Source organism: Numenius arquata, chromosome 3 (assembly GCF_964106895.1).
Source record: "Numenius arquata chromosome 3, bNumArq3.hap1.1, whole genome shotgun sequence".
NCBI classification, from domain to species: domain Eukaryota; kingdom Metazoa; phylum Chordata; class Aves; order Charadriiformes; family Scolopacidae; genus Numenius; species Numenius arquata.
In genome coordinates this window covers 26,549,156-26,570,039 of record NC_133578.1, presented here as the reverse complement: position 1 = coordinate 26,570,039, position 20,884 = coordinate 26,549,156, and the positions used below count along the sequence as shown (strand labels likewise).

At 34.9% G+C, this 20,884-nt stretch overlaps 1 protein-coding gene across 1 annotated transcript in view; it reads left to right on the top strand.

Moving 5' to 3' along the window:
• Nucleotides 1-20,884, top strand: part of SESTD1 (SEC14 and spectrin domain containing 1) — a 59,587-nt gene that overhangs the window by 33,441 nt on the left and 5,262 nt on the right. The window contains exons 8-18 of the mRNA XM_074144860.1: nt 2,843-2,956; nt 4,252-4,349; nt 4,730-4,785; nt 7,261-7,472; nt 10,635-10,757; nt 14,143-14,337; nt 14,958-15,072; nt 16,195-16,354; nt 18,978-19,059; nt 19,377-19,499; nt 20,578-20,769. Of these exons, the coding sequence (XP_074000961.1) occupies nt 2,843-2,956; nt 4,252-4,349; nt 4,730-4,785; nt 7,261-7,472; nt 10,635-10,757; nt 14,143-14,337; nt 14,958-15,072; nt 16,195-16,354; nt 18,978-19,059; nt 19,377-19,499; nt 20,578-20,769 (1,470 nt within the window). The remainder of the gene's footprint in view (nt 1-2,842; nt 2,957-4,251; nt 4,350-4,729; nt 4,786-7,260; nt 7,473-10,634; nt 10,758-14,142; nt 14,338-14,957; nt 15,073-16,194; nt 16,355-18,977; nt 19,060-19,376; nt 19,500-20,577; nt 20,770-20,884) is intronic.

Sequence of the window (20,884 nt, the reverse complement as noted above, 5' to 3'; positions counted from 1 at the left end):
CCTCAGGAAGTTTAAGCTGTTCACTTTAACATCCAGTTCTAGTCTGCTGTCCAAAGGCTTTTACTTTGGATTAGGAAAACTTTTTTTTTTTTTCCTGGAGTCAACATAATAAAATAACTCTGGAAAAAAAGGGGAAGAAATCGGTCCAGTTGCAAGCAAACAGTGGGGTATTTCTATTTTTATAACTGTAAATGGTCTTCATCTGTACCCCTGTCTTATCCAGGAGCATTGAGAGCTGTTCAAGCAATAGAAAGCCATCACCATTCTCTTCACAGAGGGAGGAGAAACTCAAGATGTTCTCTGTAGTCTAGTGCAGTTTGGTAATGATGATTTTAGAGGGAAGGATGACAAATAATTTAAAGTATGCTGTTAACAAAGTATTAAACTATTGAGGAGTTTGAAGAGCCTATGTGACTAAAAGCTTTGTGAAGCACAATAGACAATATGTTTGTGTGAAATTCAAATGCAAAGGTGGAATGCTAATTCATAAAGGAAAACTTTTTTCAGGATGTGGTAATTTGACATTTATTTTCACAAAAGGTCAAAGACAATTATTGTGATTGGATTTTGAAAAGTTTTAGCAATTTGTGACAGCAAAAGTGTGCATGCTATAGGTGCTGAAGTTAAAGTAGAATTTATATCTCTAAAAGGGAAGTGTCTTCTCCCTGTGCAAAATCACACCTACAGTTTTTCAGCGTTTTTTTTTTTCTTTGGCTGTTTGTGTATGTACTTAGGGACTGTTAATCTGTAGTAGCTGATTAAAACAATATTTCAGAAGCTTCAGAGAGGCAAAATGTAGTTTTGACACCTAGAAATATCAGTTACTAATTTAAAGCATATGGAGGGTGTTACAATAGCACTGCTACTAGTCTAGGTCTAGAATCCCACTTGTGGGGTGTTTTTTTTGGTCAGAGGATTGTTTTGTCATATAGCTAATACATTTGTTACAGACAGGCTTTGCTTTGCAGGAAAAAACATTTTTTAAAAAAAATGTTTTCCTGGTACAATTTGTAAAGCGTGTCCCTTGCCCGCTGACCTTCCTGAAGGATCTCATTTTAAAAAAAAAAAAAATCAGAAGTGGTCTCAGTGCAGCCTGTCCATTTCTTCGGGCTATTTGGTTTGTGGTTTTTTGTTTTTTTTTTTTTTAGAACTGGTATTTCAGTGATGTGAACAAGCTGCCCTATTTACTTTAGTTTCCATACCAAAGTGTCCTGAATGAGTAAATTAATTTTATCCTTTTTTATGAACTCACAGAGGTGAAAAAAGAATGTAAAAATGACCTAAAATATAAATGTGTGCCTAAAGAAGGAGGAAGAAAGGCTTTATTTTTCTTGGACCTATCCTCTGGGGTTTGGACTGGTTACTGGCATTACTTAAAGAAACTACAAGCTAATTCCACTTATGGTAGCTACGTGCCATTAAGAACACAGGAGAATAGCCTATATTTGCTGAATGTTGCTGGGAGATGTTCCTGTACATATTAAATACTAGATCATTTGTTTGGAACTACTCTGGATTCTTTAGTTGTCAGAATTGAAAAATCACAGAATAATTCCAATTGGAAAGGACCTCAGGAGGTCTCTAGTCCAACTTCCTGCTCAAAGCAGGATCATCTATGAGTTTAGAGCAGGTTATTCAGAGCTTTATACATTTAGGCCTTGAAAAACTTCCAAGTATGGAGACTACACAAACTCTGCTTTCAGTTTTTAAAGATGACCAATTGTTGTTGACTCGAATGGCTTTCCGTCTCAAAACCCATCTCAGAAACATAGTATTTTCATCAATGATTTGGTATATCAAATTGGCTTAGTGATCTAAACAGGTCTGAACTATCCTGAAGTAGTGGAAGACAAAACCCTTGAGGTAATTTTAAGGAAAAAACCTGTAAGTTTAGGATGGGTTTTCTGTCTTCCAGTGTCTGCACAACACAGAGCTGGACTAGCAGTAGAAGGTTCTTTCCAGTTGCCTCTTTCTGCATATTCTTGTCCCCTGCAAGAATATGTGCATGATTTGATGGTTTCTCAAAATTGTCTGTTGGTTTTTTTCTTTCTAGCTATATACTGCCAATATGTCTACTTTCATAGAGAGGTTTTTTTTTTTTCCACAGGAGTTATTCCAGGCTTAGCATATTGTGCATCAAAGCAACCTGTGCTGCCAAATTTTGGTTTAGGCTTATATGAATAAGGCTTAGCCAGGAGCCTCTAGAATACAGAAATGAAGGGAAGAATTTAGTCTTCTGACTAGCAGTGGACCTGTGTTTTCCTTTATTTCCTGAAGTAGTTAATGAACTAGATTTGTCTCCTGGGCAAATAACTCAGGCTTTTAAGCGTACTAAATTTTGAATTTGACTACTCATGGAAAGAGTACAGTTGATCCAACTCTTACTGAGTATGTTTGCACAGCAAATGCAGGCATTTAACTTTTATGGCACAAACTCACCTCTGGGACTAGAAGTATTGCAAGAGAGCGATAAAAATACTAAGTGCTTTGCAGTATGATATCCTGCTACTATATTCATTAAAAATAGATTGTGGTATATGACTTAATCAAGAAGCACTGGCTACCACCTAGAAAACAGATATCCAAGACACATATTTCTTTTTCCTATTGTAAATAGAGGAGGTGGTACAGATGATGCTTTTACCAGGCTTATGTGTGAGATATATGCTGCATACCAAAATTACCTGTCTGTTTTAGGCCCACGTTAGTTGCAACCAGCCATACTTCATGTAAACATTACACAGTAAGAGGGTCGCTTTCTCTGAATCACAGTTCTCAGGTACTTAAGGAAAAATATAAGCATTACTTACAAATGTACCTAAAATATCTTTTATTGTTGCAGGTTATTTTAGTATCCGCTAACAAGCTGACTCGATATATAGAGCCATGCCAACTAACAGAAGATTTTGGAGGAACTCTCACCTATGATCACATGGATTGGTTGAATAAGAGGCTGGTTAGTTTTCTTTTTTCTTTTTCTTTTTTTTTTTTTTAAATGTCTCATTCTTGAGCCATGAATTTTTATTTGTGTAGAAACTCCTAAGTGTGTAAAAACTGTCATATGTGTAGTAGTGCAGTTGTTCAAATGCATGAATAGTCTTATGATAACTAACACTGGATTTGCTCAAGGGTTGATAAAGTTAGTATAATCAATTTGTTGAACCAACAAGTTCCTTAATGAAGCTCTCTAATAGACCCTCACTCTAGAATCATAGTGGTTTGGGTTGGAAGGGACCTCAAAGATCATCTTGTTCCAAACCCCTGCTATGGAAGAAAAGCCTGAGTGTATGGTATAGTCACTACAAAGGGAAATTTTTTGGCTGCTGGTAGGAGAAATCGAAAACAAGGAAGAAATACTTGGACTCTGCAGATCTTCCGGGTTTATCTCTTAGGCCTTGGTTCCTACACTGAAACCTCTGTCAGTGCAGTTTCCCCAGTAAGTACAGAGATGCAGTCATTGTCTAGGAGCCAATACACCCCAAATTCATTAATAGATACAAATTGTTTAAGCAACTGGTGGTGCACATAGCACTCCAGAGTGTTTTTAATTGGTTCTTCAGAGGTAATTGTTTTTCAGTTACTGAAATCAAATTTTCACAAAAATATTTCATCTTCAAAGAAAGTGTGTTCCTTTCCCGTGCAATGTATTCTTAAAATGTGTTTCTCCATCTAGGATCTCCAGTCTGACTATACAGGCCTGTTATAATCTATTATTGATTATCTTATATAATGAAAGAAACTGATAAGGCTATTTCTATATAATATATCTTTCTTTTATCTTAGTTATTTATTACAATATAGCCCATATTAGCAGTGGTTAAAAGCTGGAATCTTCACAAAGTTGATAATTTTAATCCAGTCAAGTGAGCTGTCCGATGCTTGTGTAACATGCCTAGCATTATTCTTAATATTTACTTAAAGGCTTAAATGAAAATGTAGAATAAATATATCCATGTAAACTTGCAGGTTTTGCAGAAGTCTCAGTTTTTCAGTGTTTAATAATTCAGCCTGTCTTCATTATATGCAGTGCAACGTATACTATCTCACTAAGGAATCTTAGTGCTCCTTAGTGTTCCTTGAACAAAACTGTATTTTCTACTCTTTCTACCCTACCACCTGAATGTTGGGAAATAATTACACTGTGTAAAGATTGAAGTATTATTACAGAACTAGTGGATAAATTTGCGCTTAATGCCTTCAATATTGCCACTTACGTAATTTTTGTTTCTTAAATTAAAACTTGCCTTTTAGGTATTTGAAAAGTTCACAAAAGAATCAACATCCTTACTGGATGAGCTTGCTCTAATTAACAATGGAAGTGATAAAGGAAGTCAACAAGAAAAAGAGAGGTGTGTGATTTGCTTTTTGGAATCAATGCTTTTGGATTATAAAATTTAATTGGAAATCCAAACGATATTGGAAGTGTGATATGCCTTAAATATTTTGAAACGTGTAAAGAAATTCTGAGAGTTTGTAATGTAGACTACAAAATTCATCAGTGTGTTTGTGTAGATAGCTGCTTATTTGGCTATTGACTATATGCAGCTGCACTTCTGTTTTGACGTAATGAGATGAAAAAGTGAGGACTTCTCTCAGTGAGGAAAGAAACATACAGCATCAGGTAGCTCCGGCCTTAGTTGAAGTTTTTAGTGCTACTGTAATACAAATTATTAATAATGTTTGTTACTTGTTTATTATTATTAATGATGTTTTTGTTGTTTTGTTCAAGATCAATAGATTTGAACTTTCTTCCATCAGTTGATCCTGAGACAGTATTGCAGACAGGTATAGTAAGTCAAAAAATTATAGTTGGTCTATAAAGTAACATTATTCATTTCTAAGCCCAAAATGAAAGTACAGAGGGCACAGTAACTATTTTAGCCATCTTCACAATGTAACAAGCTTATCAATTAATGTCATCTTTGGTAGGTTAAAAAAAGTGATGTTAACAAATAAATGGAAGAACTCCAAATGTGTCTCTCTAAATATGGTTTTTAATAATCTTGATAACATCTTTATGATATTACCATAATTAATACCTTTAATTTTGAGAATACATTGTTTCTAGATGATGTCAGTATGTTGGTCTTATAGAATGAATTTGTCTTGGTAGCCACAAAATGGTTACAATATACATAGCATTTTCCTACATGATTCTGATAATTTATGTCAGCCTGGTTCTGAACAGCAATGAATACCGTCTTCTGACTCTTTGCTGCTTAGATTCTCCCTTCAGCATTAAACAATCTGGGTTTTTTTGAATTGGAATATTTTTTAAGGGTGAATTTCCTATTGAAAATAATGTATAATAGACTGTTGATTTGGAATGGAAATTTGCTTAACAGCCTTTGTAGAATAGGAAGTAATTCATAGCATTAAGGTGGTGATAAGAGTCTGAGTGCTCAGAATCCTTATCTTACAGCCTCTTACAAACTAGTGTGTGGATCCCGTGTAATATTTGCCACAGAGAACTACTGGCTTTACATGCTCTCCACCTTATAAAATTTTACCTCATTTAGATGTGGGATAATATTGTTTGAGTTAAAAGGTGAAACAATAGTTCCTTGCTGTGGTCTTTAAAGCTTTTAAAATATGAAGTATCTGTAGACTAGATTTTTAGTCTAATTGTGTATCGTCTAACAGTAAGATTTTTGGACAAAACAACTTTTCAATTTTATGTAAGCAGATGGCTCCCAAGAGCATTAGTTTATATGCATTCTCTGTTTTCTTAATTATAGCATAATGAATTTTTTTTGAGCTGTGGAGTTTAATAACTTTCATTAAATCATGGAAGTTCCTAAGAGGCAACCTTTCTTTTTGTTAGATTCACTGTATTGAAAGTTTGAGAATAAAAAATTAGACTCTCCCCAATTAAACTTTTCCATCTCTTAAGGGTAAATATGAACAAACTGGGGTTTTAGATAAAGCTTCTGTCTTCCATAGTTACAAGTACTGTTGCTTTCACAGGCTCTGAATCTACATATGAAGTATAGTTCATAGAATTTTATAAGAATCGATTTTAAAAAAAAGTTTTTCTATGGAAAATGTTAGTACTAACTGCTGAAACAATACAATAAAAATTCAAAATTATCCCAGTAGAACTATGACTTGCGAAAGCCTTTACAGTCTGTTTGCTCTGCAGCTATCTGTGCCTGTGTAGTACTATAGAAGATGTTTATTTCCATAGTATGGCAAAATGTATTTGAATTCTTAAGACACATTCATTTCACAATAATATACGCTGAGTAATTTAAAGCTGCTTGCTGCAATCTCCAAAGCCCTTGGCATTTTGATTGTCTAGATAATACCAGTTGAATTTAGAGTCTATATTTCTGCATTTTCCTTGAGATATTACAATTGCTATCCTAGTTGTTAATTTTTTTCTTTTATTGGACTGGCATGTTACCACTTTAAGACCTGCAAAACTGATGATATGGAATTGGCAGATTTTCACTTTTATACCAACATTTCTTCAGTCACCAAACACTGTTTTATTAACTTGTTCATTGAGCTTTTGGGGAACAAATTGATAATCTGGGTTTACTGATATTGTGTTTACATCCTGAAAACTTTACCACAACTTAACAGTAACATTCTTCAAACAGTTTAAATAGAGGATTAAATAATAAAAACATACTATTTTTGCATCTGTGAAAGTCGTTACGCTCTACAGATTCTGTACCCTGATATTGTGCTTAAGAGCACAAAGAAAAGAGTGAGAAAAGTGAGAAAAAATATTTATCAAAATACTTAGGGTTCAGCTTCACGCTTTCTATGAAATTTTTTACTTGCTATAAAAATCCTGAAAGATAACAGAAATTTTATGCACAGTTTTAGTGCTTCTAGATCATTCATTTAATCTAAGAATATGAATTGAGAGAAATACTTCAGATGCTACACAGTATTTTGAAGTAAACCAGAATACTTAGAGTTGTTTTAGTCTCAGAATTGTGCTTTGCAATTGTTTCTCTACATTGATCAATGCTATTGTCAATATGGATGTTAGTCACAGTATCTCTTTTATATATCTAAAATAAAATATACCATGTGATTTCTACCCTATTGCATGATTGATACAACCCCACAAACTGTGGCCAGTGCTCTGCTTGAAAGGGTTTCATTAAATGTGCCCAATGCATGAAAGATCATTAGCTGCGTGTAATGTACTACTGAATGGTCTAAAAGCAGGCATGACTACTAATATTTTTTTGCTTATCTTTTCAATCTAAATTAACCACATCATTGTATGTATTCTTCAAGGTCATGAGTTACTATCTGAGTTACAACAGCGTCGATTCAATGGTTCAGATGGAGGAGTATCCTGGTCTCCAATGGATGATGAACTACTTGCTCAGCCACAGGTCATGAAGCTACTAGACTCACTCAGAGAGCAATATACCCGCTACCAGGAAGTCTGCAGACAACGTAGCAAGCGCACACAACTAGAGGAGATTCAGCAGAAGGTAATGCAGGTAAGCTTGGAGTTCCTCTTGAATACTGCGAGCCAGTGGCTTGAGCTCAAGTCCCAGACTGTGCTTCCTACAAAACTAAGAATCAAGAGGCGAGAGCTTCATGTCTCCTTTCACTCCTCAAACTGCAGTGTGCTAGTTTCACTATATGCTTTACATTGTGGCTGCCACACTAACTTTCCAAAGGTCATAATAAATTGGTTTGGTCCTTTGGAAACAGGCATGTAATTAGCACTTTCAACATTTTCTCAGCAGAGTCTCAGTAGAGAAAATCAAGAAAATGGAATTCATTTATTCCTCTTCTGTTTATTACTCGAAATTAGATTTATATGTTTTCAAGCTTCTGTATAGCTTGAATATGCAGAAAATGAAATGGATATTGCTTTTAACCTTTCAACATTGACATTTCTAATGCATGAGGAGTGCAAGTCAAGTACTTGCACGTCAGTGTTCCAGGTATGTGAAAAAATAAAAAATAATCAATCTTGTTATTTCTAGCAGTGAAAATATAAATCTACTGAGGGAGGTATTTTTCACTTATGTAGTAGTTCAGGTTATTATAAAAAACATTTAAAAAGCAAATGTCATCTTTTGATACATTGAGCTGGAAATAATAAAAATATGTAAGAGTTGAAAACAGTACTATATAGAAAATATTAGCACAGCTGTGGATATAATCAGGTGAGATTTTTTTGGTGTTAAAATTATAGTGGTTGAACAAGATTTGCTGATTGAAATGAAACTTCTAATATACTTTGGCAAATTGGCATTGTTAATGCCTTTAAATAGACTTGTTTACTGGGATATCAGCCTCATTTTGCAGTATTTTTATTAGAATAGTTTTTCGTTTCTCTCTCTACACTATGGATGCTACAACCTAAGTGAACTGAGGCTCAGTACACAGGAAGAACATGTTTTGCTGTTTTACTAAGCTAATCAGTTTTATAAAGTGCATTTAAAAGCTTTCTAAATGGCATGCAAATGTATGGGGAAAAACTTACTAAATCTAGAAATTGATTTAGTTTCCTTTTGGTTTACGGGAGGAAATTAGGCTAACAGAGAAAAGTACCAAGAAAATGATGGACTGGAGGAAACCAGTAGAGGCGAAGTGTTGTGGAATTTATTTTGCCAAAACAAACAGAAGTTGCAGTACAACATGCTTGCAACAGTTTCAGTTGGAATGGGAGTGTACATAGAAAGTTTTTCCCTTGTGTTACTTTTTTTTGTTGTTGTTAGTGTTTTGATTTCCTGCTAGCTTTCATTGCAGTTCATTCCTATTTCGTTCTTTGTATAGCTGCTTATATTGCTAATCATTCCTGGCTTGCTTTTGTGTTCCTGTTTCATTTTTCACTATTTGCTGCTTTTGCTTACTGTGAAGCGCTTAACTCTTACTCCTGTCTAAAGGCCTCTTACTGTAACGACCTCTCTTCCTTTGTACCTTTAATACCCTACCCTCTCTTTTTAACTGCCACTCTCCTCTTCTGTTAGTTTTGTTTCCCTTTCCTTCATCTTTTGTTCTGCAGTGTAAAGAGTGCAACGATTTCCAGACACTTTCTGATGAGCAGTTCTGCTAAACAGACTGCTAACGAGCAAGTCTGTATGTTGTGTAATAAATTCTAGCTTTGTTGCTCCTTAGGCAGAGGTGTGGCACACGGTCACAGCAATGCAGTAGTTGCCAGAAGCTTATAGTGGGGAGGTGGTCTTGGTCAGAGAGGGCACTGCGAAGCAGTAGTCTTGCACCCCGTTTAAGGCTTGCATGAGAACTGTCGTTTCCATATGTGAGGAAACACTGAAGCCACGCTGAGGTTACAGGGGGACATCTGGGTGCCTTCACTTCTAGGTCCATTCCATATTTAACCAGAAACAGCTGTGCAGAGGTGTTGAGCACAACAGGAAGTTTCTCTTTAAACAAAAAGAACATAGAACTGTAAACTCCTAGTTTGTCCTAGAAATTACAAAAGTAAGGAAGATTCAGGATGCTTCTGGAGCAAAGAATATATGCTCTGAATATATTCTGTGGTTGGGGCTGGGGTGGTGAAAAAGGGGGATGGGAAAACACAGACATGATGGCTAAAAGGTGGGGTGAAGTGAGTGGCCTTCTGTAAATGGTGATGGTCATCTTTATTACTGTTGCGATGTAGCCTAGCAGCACTATGAAAATGATCCAATTAGCCCCTTTTTCATTTGTCTTCATGGCAATGGTGTTACATTGTGTATTGTGTTATACTTCCTGAAAAACTGTGTGAAGTTGTTTTGTCATCTTTGTTTAAACAAAAGTCACATTAAAGAGAGGAAGCTGGCTTCCTATGCTTTTTCATTAAGGTTCAGAACGTGGGGGTATTCCTGCATTTCCTTACTTCAGGACTCCAGTCCTGAAGTGTAAGTAGTAAGTGACTGTTGCACTAGGTTTCATCACTACTGTCTCTGTTTTCTAGATATTTAAAAATTTATCATAAAATTTTGCCATAGATATAATCTGATAATTCAAATGTGTATAAGGAACCCAAAATTTGAGACACTCTGCTTTACTTTGAATAATACCAACATAAAATGAAATAGTTTCAAAATAATAATAATAAAAGAAATCCATGTATTGCCATTTATTATATTGCCATGACCCTGCAAAGATTTCTGCAAAGGAAATCCATAAGATGTGGCCATTGAGACTGTAAGAGGCTTCTGTTATTTGAATAGAGCAAGTTGAAAGACATAAAAAGTACATATCCTGCACTTCAGTGTTAATATAGTTAACAAAATAAGGAGAAGACTCTCAGGTGTGAGGTGTACCTGCTGTGCATTGTCATTCACTTAGGCAAAAAAAATTTCTTCTTTGAACATGAGGTCTGTTGTCAAGAAAATAATGTTTTAAGCTCTTTTATTGACAGAGATATGAAGTAACAAGTGTGTATGTGACAAGTCTTTTGCTATCTGCCACCTGCTTTCATGGAGCTTACAGGCTAAGGTTAATGAAAAGTAGTCTACTTAAAGCTTTTGAAGATGTGAATGGATTGAACAAAAAAGACTTCTACAGATCCTACATTTTTTTTGTTTTCATAAACGTACTTACTTTGAAATATTTCTGCTTATGTTACAAAATTTGTTTTATGCCAGTTTTCATGTAATTGATGTGCAACTTTATCTTTGTCATCTTTATCTTATTGACAGGTAGTCAATTGGCTTGAAGGACCTGGATCAGAACAGCTAAGAACCCAGTGGGGAATAGGTGATTCAATTAGAGCTTCGCAAGCTTTGCAACAGAAACATGAAGAGATTGAGAGTCAGCACAGTGTGAGATTTTCCATACCTTTTTCAAGTAGCAAAATCATTCGAAGTACATGCAGTTATGAGCCATGTATTTTGGTTATGAGTATCTAGGAATTTTGCATAGTGCATGGTTTTATGGATTACAGAGGAAACTACCTGAGCAGTTTAAGAACTTAATATGGTCATTATATGTACATGTTATTTATTTTGTTTTCCAGTATAGAAAAATACTGATTTCTATCTATAATTTTTCTTGGGTTTGTTATGTTGCAGCTGTTCTTAAATTTTCATTTTGAGTTTGAGGGATAAATTTCCTTTTCCCTCCTTGCCAAAAATGGCTGAGAAGTCCTGTACTTCTCAGGTGAATAAGTTAATATTTTTGTCTTTATTAAACTACATTTACCAGTAGCTGAAACTGGCTTAACGTTTTCATTAATCAAGACTTAAGATATGGTTTATATACATAATGAAATCTTGAGAACAGATTTTTTAAAAAAGAGACCATTAAAAATAGACTGTTTTGTAGCTGTACTGACTTTATGCCTTTGCTTCTAATTTTGAAGAATTCCTAAGGTTCAGTAAAATTTTGTCTTTCTATCAGATGACTATAATTGGGATATGAATACATGGTGTTCCCAAATGGAATGTTGGTCACAGTGCTTCTACTCTTTTCTCACTTTCCTTGATGTAGATATTGACAATTCTGTCCACTTTTCCTAAGTTCCTTTTACAGTCATGACAAAGAAAATACTCACTGGGTTATAATTTTTCTGACATAATTTAGAAAAAAAAGCAACAACCCAAACCTTTAGTCTGAGAAACACTGTGCCGTAGACTACACCGGTTCTATTCACTATATCTCTACTGAATACAGTTTCCTTGCTTAGCTGCAGAACTGTGTGTTGTAGGTGTCTGTGTTTGGTCAAGTGAATCCCGTTTTCTTGTTGATTTAAGCTCTTCAAGCAATGTTCTACTCTGAAAATCTGTACCTTCTGAAGTGTAAAACATCTTTACAGTTAAAATAGTAATTGAAAAGGAAAAAAAAATAATCCCCTGCCTACTTCATTGACAAAAATAATTTTTAATATCTTTGTCATATTAGCACTTCAAACTGAAAAAAGAAAACAAGATTGAATATACTTTGTTCTCATTTAGATGTGTATAACAGAGAACTATGCTTTATCTGGGGCTAAATACAGTCCTTGAAATCATTGAAATCCCACTGAAGTTTGCAGGCTGGCCTACAGTCTGCTCATCACTAAAACACTGACAACGTGGAACGCTGCTTGTTTCTCAGATGTTGGCAGAAGTTTGTAGAAACAACAGTTAGAAAAAATATTTTTAGACTTATACTAAAAGTTGTAATTGGGAGACCACTAGCCTACCTTAAATGTAGATGCCTGTATATGAATTAAAACAGTTTTTTGACAATAGCACTGGGAGAGTGTGCTTTGCCTTTTTCTTTGATATTGAAACATCTCATAATAACTGAGTGTACTCTTCCTCTTTCATTTTCTCTCCTAATAGTTGAATTTCACAGCTTATATGCTTGCTTTCTTTCATCATCTCCTATTGACTTATTACTTCTCTTTTGATACTTGCAAAAATATTTCGTTTATTTTAAAGATAGACTTTTTTACTTCAACTTACTCTGAAGTGAAAAAATAATTTTCTTAGGGTTTTTTTGTTTGTTTTTTGTTTGTGTTTTGGTGGTGGTATTTGCGTTTGGTTTTTCATTTTCTGACTTTCATTCATGAGCAATATACCTGAGCTGTTACTTTTCAGCAAATGTGGGCCTTCTCTCCATGGCTTTGAGCTGTCGCATACAGCTGTGCTTAATTTTCCCTTATGGAAAGACTCAGAAAGACACTTCTTATACCTTGTTTGCCAGTCTCTTAATTTCATTGATAGCTTGGCCAAAAGCAATTACTGCAACTGTTTTACTTACTTTATTAGTTTTTATATTTAGCATTAATGCCTAATCTAAATTTTTTTTGTTTGACTTCTCATATTATAATTCACTGTTCATGCTCAGTTAGCTAGATTTGTATGTTCAGTGTCTAAAGGTAATAACAAGAGTTATGTTGTGTAAACTGAGTTTATTGAACCTGTACATCTCTAGTACATGTGTGACAATGGAAGATGTTTCCATATTATGTCATCTTAGTTTCCCCTTTTAGGGTAGATGAGAGATTTATTCTGCTTTTAAATTTTTGGCTGATTGCTAATTCAACTTTTTTATTACTTTTTTTTTTTTTCCCCTCCTTGCATCTTTTCATACTCCGTTTCTTCCTGTGAGCAGATGGTAGAGGCAGCTTTGGGTAAAAAAAAAATATTTTGGAATATGGATATTTATACACTGTTTTGCATGCTTTGTAAATAAATGATGCAAAAGCTGAAGGCATAATTTAAAAAAATTGCAAACATTCCAATAGGAGTATGACAAGAATACTAATTAAATCAGATATTTTTGGCCAATAGATGGTGCTATTCCATAGCATTAAAAATGCAAAGAGCATTTGAAGGTCACTTTACTGTAGGCCAAAATAAAAGCTGTTGAGCAAACGTGTTTTGGGTTACAGGCATCTCAATCATGCAAGATGTGAATATGATCTTGATGTATCAAGTAGTTTTTAAATTTGCCAGAACTGTTAAATATTTGAACTTTTTTTTTTTTGCAAATATACCACCATGACAACATAACTCCTGTGTATATATTCAGTAATCAAAGCGTTTGGAAAAATCGACACGTTTTGAATTGAGTAGTATAAAGCTTTCTTTAAAAAAGAAACAACGATCATTTTGAACTTGTTGTACATGCTGAAGTACGTGAATATGCAGTTTTATTCAGAAGATAGAGATTACTTCCACTTTGTTAACAGTAATATTTTTTTCTGAATGTATTAAAAAAATATTATTTTTCTATTAAAAAATAAAATTCCTTGTTTCAGTCATGTCACTGAAAGTAGCACCTAGATAGTCTTATGAACAACTTTTTGTAATAGCTTACCACTTGGCAAATATCTTTTGTTTCAGTAGAGCACTATAGACATATAAGCATTAGAAATATGTTTAAAAATAGTGGAATTCTTCTGTTGGTTCAGTAAAATAGTCTGAGTGGGAGATTGTGCTGGGAGCTAGTAGCCATGCCTTGTAATCTTCCCATCCTTCTGCGCCTTTTCTTTTTATAGTACAGTACATACATTAAAATGTACTAAGCATTTTTTGAGTTGATTTGAAATTAGGAATGTTTTTTCCTCCTGTGTGAGGTTTCATAATTAGTGTAGGCTGTAATAAGTTTCTTTTAAAATCTGATGATTTATTAATCTGCAGTTAGATGTATGTCATTTTAAGAGAAATAGAATTATGTTTGGTATTATTTTAATGCTTAATTTTCTTGTGTTTGTAGGAGTGGTTTGCTGTTTATGTTGAGCTTAATCAGCAGATAGCAGCTCTTCTAAATGCAGGGGATGAGGAGGATCTTGTAGAATTGAAGGCATTGCAGCAGCAGCTGAGTGATGTGTGTTACCGGCAGGCCAGTCAGCTGGAATTCAGGCAAAATCTATTACAAGCAGCACTTGAATTCCACAGTGTTGCCCAGGATGTAAGTTTTTCATTTAAACTTTTCACAGTCTCACCTGCCAATATATTATTGCCTTAATATTATAAATGTTGAATACACTGGAAAAAAAAGTTTGGGGGCGTGCTGGGAAGTATAATGTCACTTGGAAAATTGCATAAGTCTTCATTTACTGTAACTGAAACATTGAGAAGATGGTTTTCCCCCTTTTGAGGAGGGAAGTGCCTTGTAATATGTCTTATATTTCAATAGTATTTTAAATAAAATGGTTACTAACTTTTTCCCCCTCTTGGTGGTTTGTTCTTTTGTTTTTGTTTTTTAAATTAGAGGCATATGCATTAATTGAGCCGCAATTTGGTGTATTTTTCATAGTTTCTTTTTTAAATAGGCATTTATTCCTTTCTTATACTTATTAAAAAAAACTAATCTTGGCTTCATCCCCGTCTTCCATCTGGGGATATATGTTCTTAGACTTTTATAGACAGGAGGCTCATTTATCTTTCATCTTGATTTTATTTCCTATAGATGCAAAGAGAAACTTCTAAAATGACAAATTTCCAAATAGTTATTAAAAAGATTGCAGACACAAGGATCAGAAGCTCAAACTTCTTTTTAAATATCAACATTTATGTTTTTTGTTTTAGTTGTCTCAGCAGCTGGATGGCTTACTAGGAATGTTGTGTGTAGATGTAGCACCAGCAGATGGAGCATCGATTCAACAAACTTTAAAACTACTGGAAGAGAAATTGAAAAGTGTTGGTAAGTGAACGATTTCTGTATTTCAGATACACACATTCTAATGAAAGTATTACAGGAAAAACTCTAGTAATCCCACCACTCCATAAAAAAACCAAAAACAACCAAAAAAAAGCCCACCAGCAGAAAAAGTAATTTCTATCTCTTCTGATTCATAGCTAAGTAATGCTGCACCTAACTACCTTCAACTTGCTTAAGCTATCTACTGCATAGCAGTTCTATCTGGGAAAACAATCTGGAAATGTTTATATGTTTCACATATAATATATATATATATTTATTATATACCATTACCATGCATTTAAACTTCCCCACCACCACTAATCATCCTTAGTATCTTGGGAATATAGTGCTTAGATGATCTTTTTGTCTCCAGAACTGATCCCTTGATGATTAAGACTGGTATTCACTCAGTTTTAGAATGCTGGTACTGAGTATTTTGCATAGCTTTGAACGTGTATGTAGCACGTTTAAAGTTTTTACACTGTCAAGCACATAGAATATTTCAGTTGGAAGGGACCTACCATGATCATCTAGCCCAATATTTTGTTAGGGGAAAGAGCTTTGAAGCAAAATCATATATGGAAGAAGTAGTTATGATTGGACTATAACAGTTTGATGCATAAACTAGATATTTCCTTAAGAAAACAGATAGTAAAGCTGCCAATAATAGATGTCACAGCAGATTCTAAGGATTGGCATATTTCAATAGAGAAAAATATATCAGCCCTATCAGATGTGTTATAAAGTACTATCTTCTGCCAGCCATGGAAGAACATTTAGATTACAGCTGCTTAGCAGTGGTAAATATTTTAGGTATTGTGCAACTATGTGGATGAAAGATGTTAATTAGCTATTTATACGCTGAAAACTTAATACTCACTGTCTGCTTTTATTCCTTTTCTTGTTATCTGCTAGGTCATAAAATAGCAAAGTCTTCTTCATTAATATGCACAAATGCTCACTCCAACTTAAAAGTTGGAAAGGGCAGTGAAAGACAGATAGTAACGTCCTTTTCACTTCACAGGCTTCCATTTCAGATTCTGTTGCATTTTGTATCTCTCCTTTTAGGGAAAAAAATAACAAAAGTGACCATGGAGTTCTTTATTCTTTTTTCTTCCTTAGACTCAGGCTTGCAAGGCTTGCGTGAGAAAGGTCAAAGTCTTCTTGATCAGATATCTAATCAGGCATCCTGGGCCTATGGAAAAGATGTAACCATTGAAAACAAAGAAAATGTGGACCATATCCAAGGAGTAATGGAAGATATGCAGCTTAGAAAACAAAGGTAATAACAGTTCTAGTCATCAGGATTTTCGTATGCTGATAGGTCTCTTTAAAAAAAAATAATATATATATAGTGACCATTTTGCTTTATCTTCAGTTACGGGATGTAGTACAACTGTAATTTATATTTGTGGTGTATTTAAATGGGACAGAAGTTTCCCTGTTGGAGCATATTCCTAAATCCAAGCACCTTTTGTATTTCAGTACTGGATGGAGTATTTGAGTGCTTTTCTTACTTGTAAATGCTCAAGAATTACACATTCCTTTTATATGGAGTTATGGAATGGGTGCAAGAGGCATCTTTATATGTTAGCAGTTTGAGATGGAAGGTATAATAAGAGTATAGTAGTGATAATGGCTCTAAAATTATGTATTAATTATGTACAGACTTGTTTATCCTCTTTTCACAAACTCTGTCCTTTGAGTGTAGGAAGAAAGAGATAGGAAGAAAGGTTGAGATGATGTCAGGGATACGGGGTACAAAATGGAGGGACATAGTTCAGTTTTTAAAATATATTTTTAGGGGGAGTTTTGGAAAAAGATAATGAGTTATGATGTTGTAGTAGGGAAAAATGCTGGGGAGAGTTGAATTTGCAAAATGAATTTTGCCAACATCCTTTTCCTCCAAGCCTTTTATTGATTATTTTTTCTTAAAGATCTAGTAGTACTAGATTGGCTACAGTACTACCTTTTTTCTTCTCAACACTGTGAAAGAATCAGATGATGTTGCTCACTATTACTGCTGGAACCCCTGGGACAATAAGGAACTCTCCATAGAAAGTGCCTAAACTTTGAGGGCAATGGCTGAACAAAAAGGTGCCTCTAAGGAATAACAAGGTCTAATGAGCATCAAGTTGCTCATTTTAGGAATTAATTCTACCACTTAAAAATTATTTTCTTAGGGAGCTTAGTGTGTAAGAAACCATGTGTTTTGGTAATGCTTAGAGAAGATACTGTTTTAAGTATGTCCTCTGAACCTTCTTTACTTGAGCAGCACCTGTGTTTAGAGGGCCAGCTGCAAAGAGCTATAGAGGACTGTGTTACTGTGCAATAAAATGGCGGTTGGAACTCAGTACTGAGAAAAGAAATGCACATGGGAGAAGGAAAACATTTGTATACAGAGTAATGGACTCTGAACCAGATGTTAACCCAAAGATAAACATCAGAAAACTTTTGCAAAAATTGCTTTAATGTGCAATCAGACTGTGAGAAGCAAGTAGAACGCTAAGGATTATTGGCAAAGTAATAGAAAACTAAAAGGAAAATGTCATTGTCTCACTATATAGATTTGTAGTTCATTTGTGTTTTAAGTGTTAAACAACTCTGGTCCCTGTTCTCAGAAGGGAAGTAGAATTGTGGGAAGTCAATTAGAGGATCAAAAAGTCAGTAAGGGGTTCAGACAAAGGTGTGAAGCAGCTTCCAGATGATGAATGATTAAACAAGGTTCTTCAGCCTGGATGAGAGACAAAAAGGACTACTGTCTCTCAGCATTTAGTAATAATTTTTGTGACACTTAATTTTTACTTTTTTTTTTCCCAAACCATTGAACATTTCTTATTATTTGTATAGATGTCATATAATAATGTTTATTTCTGGGGGCTTTTTACTGCTTTAGTTATGATGTTGGAACCCATAAACTGTTTTCCTGCATTATTAGTGCAACAAATTTCCTTTCTGTAAGCATCACAGCACTACAGGACATGTAACAAAATACAGCATGCTAACAAACTGTTCTTTGGAAGTGCTTATGTTTGCAACCAGTTTGAAAAAAATAGATCTGTGCATACCGTCTTTTGCATTCACTTGTAGTCCTAACAGTTGTTGCCGTTAGTAATTTCATTTGCACTGGACTGGAGTCTGGATCTTGCTGTTTACTTTGTAGGCTCTGAAATTGAAGTGGAGAGGTCATTCTGCTAAAGCTTGGCTCTCATTGTGGAAAGAAAAGGACTTCAGTATTTTTTAAAATTCTAACTACAGAAACAACTTTAAAATGTGCTTACTGCAGAACAAGAGAATTAGAATTAGTTTTTATATGAATTAGGTTTTCAAATGCTTCCTAACAAGTTATAGCAAAGCACATCATCATATAAAGGTTCAATTATTACAATCTTTAGCCAAAAAGAAAAATGGAAAGATGTATTAACATCTTTTAAACAGTGCTCATTTATTCACCAAGGAAACTTTGCTACCAGCCTACAGTACAATTCAGAGTTATGCCAGGTTTAAGCCAGCATTCACCTAGACTTCAGTAGGATAAAGTCTGAGCCCTGTAGGCCTCTGGGGGGGGCAAATCTTACCAATCCAACAAGGTAAGGAACCTTCAATGCTGCTGGAAGGCTTTGTACTTACTGCTGGTATTACTGTCTGTGTCTTAGCCATATTGGAAATCTTGAGGATGATGATTTTGGTGGGTTGTAGTGCTCAGTTCTATTTATTGCACGTTTCTTATTGTTAAGCAAGGCATTACGTGCTTTGGCCAGGCTGAGCAGCACAGAAATGCTTTAATTGCCTTTTCATGAACACTTGTATCTTAATGTTGCTCACTGAAAACATTGCTGTCAAACTCAGAGTGTATTGTGTCTGCTATGCAAGTGTTGGTGAGTCTGTCTGTGCTACTGTTTAAGGTGTGAGGATATGGTGGACGTGCGGCGACTGAAGATGCTTCAGATGGTACAGTTATTTAAATGTGAAGAGGATGCTGCTCAGGTATGGAAATGCCTACAGAATTTCATCATTCTGGTCTTTGTAGCCCACTGACTAAACTTATGAGAATTGATAGTTGCACAGTATTATTTTTGTCACTTTCAAATGTAGTTTTATTAATTTGTACAGTGAAAATAAATAATATAGCAATGACTGAAAAGAGTGTATTTGGTGATTGCATACATGATCTACCAGTTTGTGTTCTCTCTTTTAACTTTTTTCCATATCAGAAGTATATGCTGGTACTGAAGTAATTTGTGCTTCTGGATTAGTTTCTGTTTAGTTTTCTAATTTTTATTCTCTTAATTTACATTTTTAAGGCAGTAGAATGGTTAAGTGAACTGCTGGATGCTCTGCTGAAGACACACATCCGATTGGGAGATGATGCTCAAGAAACAAAAGTTTTGCTGGAGAAACATCGAAAATTTGTTGATGTTGCACAGGTGAAGTTCCATCAACAATAGCAATGTTGCAGCTTACTACCTTAGTTTATTCTGCTTCATGTAGGCAATGCAAACCACAAAACATAAAGTTTACATTGACTTTCTTAGAAGGGATATATTTCAAACAGTCTTTATAAAGACTTTTGAAGGACTGCCGTCAAAATACTGAAATATGGATGAACAACTTGGGTTTGGTCTATTTTGTGCTGTACTTTGTGAAACAGAGCCTGTCTTTATATTGGTTTACCAGATAGAGTTGACTGTTGGTGTCTGATGGTCCTGCTCATACAAGTAGTTTTGGCGCTAGCAGAGTTAGTGATTGAACAGAATTGACAGCTTTAGTTCTTGACTGTAGCAGCCAACTAATGAATCCTGCTGTAGAAGAGTCTACTGAAATTCACTGAAGCCACAGGGCATGTTTGCACTCCTGTTCGCAAATCTTGAATATGCGAACAGTTACCACGTACATGTGAAAGCATTTCACTTAAGAATGGAAAGTGTACAATCTGGGCCTTTTCCAGGTGCTTTCTCAGATGTATACTCCTTTTAGGAGTGTCTAATTCAGACTTGCTAATTAACAGATGTGATGTTTTCAGATTGCACCTGTTACGCTGGAACTGATGTCTGTCTTGATGAATTAGAACTGACAATGACAGGAGGGTAGCTTGCTGCTACTGTGATGTGCCACGATGCACCTGGATGCTGGGTGACCACAAACATCGTGACAGTGAAGTCAGTGAGACAGTCATCTTGGCAGTAGATATCAAGTATTCCATGTAAGATTCAAGCAGCTGTTTGATATTTTCAGGAAGCTCTGTTCTTTTGCCAGTGTGAATGCTAGACAACAGGGGATTATTTTTTAATTTTTTTGAAGAGCAAAAACAGTTTGGTTATTACAATTTTATTTGTACTTCACCAGCATTTTCTAGTAGACTAGATTAGTTCAATATGCTTAGTGGATCTAAATGAGAAGGTTTCATAAACTTGTCTGCTGTTGTTTTAAGATGCTAATTAGCTCTAATTAGTTAAATGCAGAGTTTTTATGTGTACTTACTTTGCCATCCCCTCCAACTTTTAGAGTACTTATGATTATGGGAGACAGTTACTGCAGGCAACTGTTGTCCTGTGCCAGTCCCTGCGTTGCACTTCAAGGTCCTCAGGGGACACACTTCCAAGACTGAACAGAGTGTGGAAACAGTTTACAGTAACTTCTGACGAAAGAGTGCAGCGGCTGGAAACTGCTGTTGCATTTCATTCAAGTGCTGAAAAGGTGAGCTTTGTATTTCCAAGAAAAAAAAAATTCTTATCAGAATTTAAGCAAAAAAAATGTAAAAAAAAATGAAGTTGTTGGTGTGTTTTCCTTTCTAAATATTGAAAAAAAAAAA